The sequence below is a fragment of the Lathyrus oleraceus genome, chromosome 3 (genome assembly GCF_024323335.1).
Source record: "Lathyrus oleraceus cultivar Zhongwan6 chromosome 3, CAAS_Psat_ZW6_1.0, whole genome shotgun sequence".
In the NCBI taxonomy this organism is placed as follows: Eukaryota; Viridiplantae; Streptophyta; class Magnoliopsida; order Fabales; family Fabaceae; genus Lathyrus; species Lathyrus oleraceus.
The window spans coordinates 9,149,821-9,160,077 of NC_066581.1; the positions used below are offsets into that span (position 1 = coordinate 9,149,821).

The 10,257-nt window shown below is 39.6% G+C and overlaps 1 protein-coding gene across 1 annotated transcript; it reads left to right on the forward strand.

Annotated features, from left to right (window-relative positions):
* The first annotated feature begins 9,272 nt into the window (after nucleotides 1-9,272).
* LOC127128808 (uncharacterized) lies at nucleotides 9,273-9,950 on the forward strand. The gene has a single exon (XM_051058177.1). It carries the CDS (start codon nucleotides 9,273-9,275, stop codon nucleotides 9,948-9,950), a length of 678 nt encoding a protein of 225 aa, XP_050914134.1.
* Nucleotides 9,951-10,257: the final 307 nt, after the last annotated feature.

The window sequence follows — 10,257 nt, forward strand, 5'->3', positions numbered from 1 at the left end:
CATATTCATGCATATTCATAAACATTCAGATATTCATGTTGCATTTCTTGCCATGTATCTTTTGCTTGTCGTGTTCTCCTGCACGGGTGATATAGATCTCTTTATAGATCTCCCCAAGCAGATGTCGGGTGTTTAAAATCTCTCCATATAGAGTCAGCCCCATAAGCAGAAAATGTCTGTTACCTTTCCTTCTGCAGTTCCCCACTGAGATATATCCTCGTGGATGACGGTTTCTTCTGTTTCCTCCCAACACATATATTGGGATGGATGTTCCTATTTGAGTTACATCCTCATTAGGACGTGTCTTGATTCAGTCTGTCTTTTCGGATTATTCCCGAATTGGCTATTTGTCAAATGTCTTGTGCTTCCCAGTGGGTTGTTCCCCAGCGGAGTAATTTTGGGCCGCTACCCTCATACCTGTGGTTATAAGTCCTACTTTTCCTGGCTTTCTTGACAGAATTTGTGGTTATACACCTTTTATTCTCCAGCCAGAGTTTTGGTTTTCTACCTAACAGTCGGTAGTTGTAAATCCTATTTTCCTGCTCTCCAGCAGTTTGTGGTTTGTTATAAACCCTATTTTGGTTTCCCGTGCGGATTTGTGATTCGTTCTATCCCCACGTGGAGTTGTTGGTCTTCTATCCCGTATTCGGTAGATGTAAACCCTAATTTTATGGTCATCTCCACCCTTTTTGGCCCTCTGCCTACGAACCAGCAGTCGTAAGTCCTATCTTTGCAGTTTTTCTACTTACAAACCGGTAGTCATAAACCCTGTTTTCTCCACTTGCAGAGTTAACTTTGTTGTTCATCTCAACCGATGACAATTTCCCTTGTGGTTATCTTCATCTAGTTCTTGATGTTGATTTTCCTTTGCTTGGATAAGTCGCTCAGATCAGTACTTATATCCCTCGCAAGTCTTTTGTGGACAATTGCCGTATGCTAGCAATTTTATCCCCAGTAGGTCCTTTCACCTTGTGTCAGTGATTGTGTTCCCTGGATCATTGGTTTTCACCAGTGAATCCTCAGCAGATCGCCTTTCATTTACCCTTTTGTCGGTAATGTCTGTTGCTCCTTTTGATTGGTCATCATTATATACCTATTCTGGTATCCTGATGCCTTTCTTTTCGGATTTTTATCCTATAAACAACCTACAACCCGGTTAAGGATAATCTTCCATGCGAGGTTATTATTCACGTTTTGACGGCTATGAATAATATGTCTCATGCGCTCTTTGGTCGGAATCCTTTGTTGATCTTCCCCAGTCGAGTAAGATTCGTTTTCCCGTTGTGGATTCGAATGTCCATCCTATAAACAAGTCTGCTGTTCTAGCTTTCTTCAGGGTGATGAGTGTTTTGGAACACAAACCAATTCACGTCTTCGGACTTTATCCTACAAACAACCTACGACCCGGTTCAGGATAATCTCCCTTTGTGAGTATTCTATCCACGTTCTGACGGTAATGGATATTATATCTCGTTCACTCTCGAGTCAATCTTTTGATTGTTTTCTCCACAGAGTCAGATTCGTTTTCCCGTTGTGGAATCGAATGTCCATCCTATAAACAAGTCTGCTGTTCTAGCTCTCTTCAGGATGATGAGTGTTTTGGAACACACACCAATTCACGTCTTTGGTCGGTCACCTGTTACATACCTACAACCCGGTATCCTTGGTGTTCCTTCCTGATTTTTGTTACCCTCATACCGGTAACACCTCATTGTTCTTGTGCTTCCCTAGTGGAACTTATTTTTGATTCTCCCCAAGAGTCAGCTTGTGTCTCTCCAATGGATTTATTTTCCTTTGGAATTCTTTTCCCAGTGTGAGTCCTTCACTCCCCAGTGAGGCCTACAGTCTGTTTTCTGTTATCTTCTAATCAGAGTCGTGTCTTGTTCACGCTGTGTCAGTGTTGTTTATCCCCAACTAAAGTCTTGTCGGAGTCTCTGTTCCTGGTAAGTGTATTACTCCGATAGGATCATCTTTTCTTCTGTGTTAACCATATTCCCCACAGAATTTGTGTCTTTTGCATACATACATTCGCATCATGAGGTCTCTTAGGGACCAAAATTTGTCTCATTACTGTTATTTAAGCCCATTCTACCGCGTCGAGATGAAGATTCCTAAACTTCACTTCTCCGGCTAGAATGACCTTAAATAGGGGCATCTGTAAGACCCCAATTTTGGGCCCTAAGATCCCTCATGGCCCATATCATCTCATATCATAGCCTCAAGGATCATTGCATGCCTTTGCTTCCCTCCTAGTGGGTAGGTTGCCTTGTGTGTGTGGTTCTTGATCACCAAGCATGTTTTGCATTTGTATATTATTGCTTTTCATATGTTTATCATCCAAAAAGTACAAAAATATTGTCAGTCTAACCTTGTTGCTTGCAGTTGAAGCAATTATCAGCAATTAGGTCAAAGACAGTCAATAGTCAGTCAAAGCAATGGATGATGGCCATTCTTGCAGAATTTGGGCACCATGACCAATAATCAAGAGTTCACACAACTTGGGACATCATTGGAAATCAAGGTCTCAAGGAATTAGGGTCTGGAATTCATCAGAAGTGGTTCAATCATGCAAAACCCTAGAAAAGTCAACAGAAAGTCAAACTTGGTCAACTGGCCATTTAATCAGTGATTTGATGGATGGAATTGATTTGAAGGAGTTCATTCATGTCTATACAAGCCTCATATGTCATGTCCAACCTCATCATGGAAGAATTTGAAGTCAAACAGAAAATTTCCAGAAATGGAAACTGGACCTGTAACTGAAACCTGCCATAAATGGAAAGTCTTGATCCTCAAACTTACATCATGATACAAGCTTCAAATGAATTTTTGCCCAACATGAAAGTTGAAGATCTTGTTCTCCCATTTCCAAAAAGTCCTAGAACTCTCAATTCCCATGTGTGGTTGGCAAGTTATGATCGAATCGATTTCAGAAAATCTTGAACTTCAAAAGGCCATATCTCTCAAACCATTTGGCCAATTTTGGTGGGGTTTTTTCCTACAAGTCACATTTGATCCCCTCTTTCCAAAAATATAAATTTCATGAGCCAAAACTTCACCAATCAAAATGGCATTTTTTTGACCTATTTCATTTAAATGCAAGTTTGACCAAGAGTTGACTTTTTGATATAGACATTTTTTCAACATTTGGCCAATTGGAACAGCTCAGAAATGTCATTTAGAATGTGTTTGCAAAGTCAAAATATGCAGTACATGAGTCCATACTTGGTTGCTTGAATTGTAAGAAAGGTACAATTTCACCATACTTGTCCATGCTTCCACAACCATGCCTTGTACCTCAAAAGAACAGCAGCATTATGCATCATTTCTCTGTCATTTTGAAGCCTCACTTGCAGCCTAACCAACAACAAAACAAGGGGCCATACTAACTTGCCTAAAATTTGGAAAGTGAAGGTACTTTGCAACCATCCATCCATGCTTCCACACCTTACCTTGTACTGTCCATAGCAGATTTTAGGGAAAGATTTTCTGTCATTTTGAAGACTAGGGGCTGCATAACAAAGGAAAAAACTTCATTCTGTGGAGCAGGATCCTTGGCCATTTGAAAAAAGCTGCCAAAACTTCAAAAAAAGAAATTAAACCCTGCCTTGCCATATGAAGAAGCAGAATGGTCCATAATTTTTCCTGTCATGAGGAATTAAGGACTAGCCAACTTCACATTCACACACACCTCACTTGTTGCATTTCAAGGAAAAACTGTCAAAGCCCAAAACCAAAAGCCATCATCAAACCAACAGTGCCCTCCATCATATTTTCCTGTCATAGAACCATTCATGACTGATCCTAACTTCACCCACCTTGCATTGTGTTTCCAAAAACCCTGCAGCAGCATGATCTAACCTGCCTTGCCTTGCACATTCCACTCAGCATTTTGAACCAACAAGTAGCAGCACACCACAAACACCTTCACTCATTTTTCAACCTCATCCTTGCTTGCTTGGATTTTTTTATCATTGGCTGTCATAACAAAAGAACAAGAACCAAGCCTTGTAACCCTGCCATGAAAAACCAGCAGTAGGCCAACTTTGCCTTGCAACACAAACCAGCATAAAACCACACTGTCATGGAACCAACCTTGCTTTGCATTTTCCTTTTCCCTGCCATAAAATTTCCAAGGTAACCTAGCCCTGGCCCTGCCTCAAACAAGAACATCAAAAAAAGAAACTGCATTTCCTGTCATGAAAAAGCTGCTAGCAGCATACCACCATCCACAGCAGAAAATCATGGAACCAACCTTGCCCTCACCTTGCCATTTTCTGTCCAAACAAAAGAACCAAATCTGCTAGCCACACTGCATACAGCATTATCTCAAAAACTCACCTGCTATTGGCATTTCATCTTGGCTGTCAAAAGCACAAAAGTATCAAACCTTGCAACACTGATTTAACTCACTCACCAAAAAAACCTCCTTCAAACTGGGCCTTGCCTTGTGTTTTAAAACCTTGCCTTGCCAACAAACAGCTAGCCACCATCCAACTGCATACAGCATTCCCAAACCTCACCCTTGCTATTTGCTTTGCATTTCAGAAAAAAAACCTACCTTACCACATAGAAAGGACCAACAGCAGTCCACCATCCTTTTTTCTGTCATGAAACAGCAATAGATCCATCCTGCCTTGCCAACCATACCAGTCTTGTTCATCTCAATTTCTCATGGCCAAACCTTGCCAACATAACACAGCAACATAACCAATTGCATACAACACTCTCTCTCTCAAAAACTCACCTTTGGCCATTTCCAAATTCTCAGTCCAAACACAAAAGCAACCTAACCTGGCCTGGCTTGGCAACATTTCCACCCTTTTCCTGTCATGAACCAGCTCTGCAGCCAACCTAACTATAACAAACCAAGAACTTCATACACTCTCTCAATCTATTTTGCTTTGCATCCCTAAAAACCCTGTCCAAACTTCAAAAGGGACAAAACCTAGCCATTACCTTTTCATCAACCTTTCATCATGTTGGACCATTAGCATCTATCAAAGAAACCTGTCAAACTCCAAAAGGCACCAAGAACCTAGACCTGGCCATTTTCACCACCATTTCACACTTTGGAACCATGATAGCATCATCCAACATAGCCTAAAAACATTGTGCTCTCAAACCTCTTCTTGCATTTTCTAAACTCAGTCCAAAAACTCCAAATGCCCTGACCTTGTTTTGTTGGTTCATCATCAAGGCAACATCATGAGCACATTGCAATCACATTTTTCACACTTGGAAGCATTGGTTCTAGCACTGTTTTAGAAAAGGCCTCAGCCATGACGGTCCAAAATTGATGCCAAAAACAAGCCACCTCAAGCAAAGCTAACTTCATCAATCATCATCTGGGACCCTAAGGTGCAGCTGTTCACTTCAAAACCACCAAAAGGCATCAGCAACACAACTGCTCTTCCAAATTGGTGAGTTTTCCACTTCCACCTTTTTTAAAATTGACACATGTTTTGAATAGGTCTTTCAATGCTGAGTTTAATGCTGGCCTTAGTTTTGGAAATGGTCAAGTGATGTTTGAGTTATTTTGAAATGAACATAGATGAGCCAAACTTATTTTGCATATAACTTGATGGATAGCTCAAATCAATAAAAACCAATGTTAGGATGTTGTTGTGTGTTGTTTAATGTTTACAATGGTGTAATCAATTGACATTTTTGGGAGAAATTGAGCAATTCGATTTTGGGAGGGATGAAGATGTGAAACCCTAATCCCCAATTGTGTGTCCCCAGATTTTTCTGCCCCTTTCACGTGCATGCATGGTCTCATGTCACCAACCAATTGAAATATTCCATTTGCCTGGCTGAAACGGTGTCGTTTCAATTAGTGAAGTCAAATATTACATTTATGTCATTCTTGCTTTATCATTTCATTTTTATTTCACATTTTTATGACCAATCTTCCAAAAATCATAACTTGCTCATTTTTGATCCAAATTCAATGGGATTTTTTGTGTTGTGTTCATCATGATCTCTACTTTTTTATCATTATTTTTCCAGAATTTTTGGATGAGTGGTTTTTAAATGGCCTTAGGGTTTGTGACATGTGACCAAATTTTGTACACATTGCCAAATCTTTTGTGAAATTCTCAAATCTTATTGTATGACCATGAAATTTCATATGTGATAACTAGACATCTTGACCTTTGCATTGGTGTTAACCTCATTCATTTCTCTTCTGTTTTCAAATTGATATGATTTTTTGAAGTTGACCCATGCTTGTTGACTTTCATTATGCTCACTTGAATTTTGTTGACTTCTTGATTTTAATTGACTGCCTTCCTCTCATCCAAATGCAATGAAATTTGACATGTCTACCATGATAGATGTTAGGTTTGAATGTGATTTATTTCATAATTTTTTGAGATTGTTTGGGTTGACTTTTGGATGAAGTCTTGCTGTTGACCTATTTGTTCTCTTTCTTGCCATGCTTTGCATTCTTTTGCATATGAAATGACAATGATGCATGATTTGATTATGAATCCAATTGAGATTGCTTCTTAAATGTTTGAACATGAATTGGGTTGACTTTCCTTTGCTGTTTGACTTTTTTCTTTCATCTTTGACCCTAGGCTAGTCCTAGTGGTCTTTTGAGCTTACCATTGAGCTATTGTTTCAGGTTAAGCACCAATGCCTCAAAGATCATTCAAATTTGATTGACTTGGATTATATATATTGTGCTAACCCTTGTTTTGTAGGTGTGACTCATATAAGTTTGGCTTTGTGCCTTGGCACCTCTGTTTATGGTTGACTGTTGTTTATCCATTTCTTTTGGTTTGAACTGTTGATTTGTTTACTAATAAGTTTGACTTTTTCAGGTACTTTAGTTGCTTTAGTTGCTTGCTTTGCTATTTAGCATTTGCTTTGAGGTATAATTACTTCTTCTTCATGTAGTCTGGAGACCCGGTCTGTTATTTGACCGGGCAAACTGTCTGAAGTCCTCCTTAAGAGGCAATGCCTGTGCGTGTTTAAAATTGTCCCAAGCAGGAAAAGTCCTTCAAGTAAGGCAATTGGTGGAAGGTAGGGATAAGCAATCTATCCCCCACTATTCAGTGTGTCCTCTCTTTGCTCCCATTACATGGTTGAAGCATTGAGATAAAAACCCAAGATCTAATCGAGTCAATAATGGGGAAAGAGTTCCATCTTTCTGAACTCCCCCACTTTCTATTATTTGATGCTCTCTCTGATCTGAGGTAGAAGCAATGAGGCACACCCCTCATCTCCTATTCATCTGCTTCACCTTAGCCTCTCAATGGCAAGGTTAAGAGCGACCTTCACCTATTACAGTGGACTTTCAAAGTCAAACCCTCTTGTGTGAGCCCCCCATTGTTTGGCTATAGAGTGTGCTGTTTGCTATTCATTGATTGATTGATTGCTTCATATGCACTTGTTTGCCTGTATGCTATGCATTTACCATCATTTATTGCTCATTGATGCATAATCATCTCAGTTGTCTTTGTGACATTATCATTGTTGTTTACCCATTGAGGACAATTGTAAGACCATCCATTGGCCATTGCTCCTATGATATGGAAGTGAGTATAAGACCATTACCTTGGCCACTCATCTTATATTTGCTTGATGCACTTGTTTGATTGTATGTGAGGATGCAATTGTAAGTCCCTGCGAGTTGGCATTTGTTTTCCTAGGATCATACTGTGTGTGTTTTAGAGTAAGCCCAGACAGATTGGCATCTGACATCCATTATTTTGTATTTGTTGTTGTGTGTGAGGATGCAATTGTAAGTCCCTGCAAGTTGGCATTTGCTTTCCTATGATCACATGTTGCGTTGTTTGTTGTATGAGAGGATGCAATTGTAAGTCCCTGCAAGTTGGCATTTGCTTTCCTATGATCATATGTTGGATATTGGTATAAGTCCAGACAGATTGGCATCCGGTATCCAAGTTTCATTTTGTTTTAGGAGATTAGTATAAGTCCATTGAGTGGCCTCTGATATCCAGTTTTGTTTTAGGAGATTGGTGTAAATCCATCTAGTGGTATCCGGTATCCGCTTTTGTTTGTGAGATTGGAGTAAGACCATTGAATGGCATCCGGTATCATTTGTCTGCTTACATTATTATTATTCATTGCCTATTCCAAAGGACACACTTGAATCATCTTCTATATGATTTCAAGAGGTGAACCTTCTAAGAAGTTTTACGATCCATCTTCATCCATTCATCCCCATTATGTCCTAAACCTTTTCACACCTTTACTTCCAAACTTGACATAAGTGTTGTGCAAACATCTTCATGTTTTCCAAACTAAAAACCTGGACCCAAGTCCTTGACTTTTTCAAACTCCATTTTCATAATACTTCTTTCAAATCAATCTTAATCATACTTTGACTTCACTTTCATAATCACAATCAATTAACTTCACTCATTCACTTGTTTTGGCTTTGTCCATTGTTAATCTTTTCATGCATTAGCCATAGGTTTCAATTATCTTTGTGGTTGATGTAAATCTTGCCTATCCTTAGTGAGTCGACAGTAAGACTTCCGTACTGAAAACAGGGCTAACCCCTCTAGTACGTCGAAGCTATCCTCGCATGGTGGATGTTGGTTTTGGTCGAGTGTTCTCCCATTGATAATGAAAAGCCTCAGTGCTTGTGTTTAAAACTGAATCCACCAACTTTTGGAAATCTTTTAGCCGAACTACGGCGTTTTGATCCTTACCTTTGATGGAAGGTACGTAGGCAGCGGGTTCATCCGTTCAAACCCAATAATAAAATTGTATATTCTTTTCTCACCATCCCAATCATGTTTGCACAATGCTTATGTCATAACAAATAACAATTTAGTACAACAAGTGTGAAAAGGGCTCCCTAGGAGTACCTAGGACGTAGTGGGTGCCTAACACCTTCCCATTGCGTAATTTACCCCTTACCCAGAATCTCTGATCTTTTTATTAGTTTTCTACGTGTAAAACTTCTTAGGCTTTTGTTCGCTTTTTAGCCAGTCCTTTGGATAAATAAAAGTGCGGTGGCGACTCGAAAATCATTGTATGCTTTGCTTATGGTTTAATCGATAAATCATATAGCGACGAATACACCGCTACACTATTCTATAGGCATGTAAAGAGTAGAGTTGGTTATTTCTTTTTACTTGTAAGATGGCTATATATTAGCTATTGATTAATCGAATAACATACATTCCTCCACTCACTTTTGAAGCTTTGTTTAATTCTGATTTCCAACATTTGGTATCAGAGCTTTCAAAAGGGGGCTGACCAAATAGGAGTGTGAGAGTGAGTGAAGCATGACAAACTCTGAGAAATTTGTGACTCCAAGATTTGACGGCCATTATGATCATTGGTCGATGTTGATGGAGTATTTCTTCAGGAGCAAAGAGATGTGGAATCTGGTGGATGAAGGTATTCCAGCACCAGCAATCGGGACTTCTTCGGCAAGTGAGGCCCAGAGGAAAAGTGTCGAAGAAACAAAACTCAAAGATCTGAAAGTTAAGAACTATCTCTTTCAAGCGATTGATAGAGAGATCATGGAAACCATTCTTGACAAAAGAACATCAAAGGCGATATGGAATTCAATGAAACAGAAGTACCAGGGATCAACCAAAGTAAAGAGAGCGCAGCTGCAAGCATTGAGGAAGGAGTTTGAAATGCTGGTTATGAAAGAAGGAGAAAAGATCGATGGCTTCATTTCACGAACCCTCATGGTGGTAAATAAAAAGAAAGTGAATGGAGAAGATATGAATCAAAGCACAGTGGTGGGTAAGATTTTGAGATCTTTGACTGCCAAATTCAATTATGTTATATGTTCAATTGAGGAGTCAAATGACATGGATACTATGACTGTTGATGAGCTCCATGGAAGTTTACTTGTTCAAGAGCAAAGAATGCATGTGAATCAGGAGGAAGAACAAGCATTAAGAATTTCTTATAACGACAAACCACGACGGGGCAGAGGCTCATTATGAGTGGGTCGAGGTAGAGGAAGAGGGAGGTCATCTATGAATAGAGCCACTACAGAATGTTTCAAGTGTCATCAATTGGGACACTTTCAATATGAGTGTCCTGATTGGGAGAAACGGGCTAACTACGCTGAACATGTAGAAGAAGGAGAAGAGGTTCTGCTAATGTCTTATGTTGATGCTGGTCAAACCAAAATAGAAGAAGCTTGGTTTCTTGACTCGGGGTGTTCAAATCACATGACCGGAAACAAAGAATGGTTCTCGGAGCTAGAGGAAGGATTTAAACAAACAGTGAAGCTTATGAATGACACTA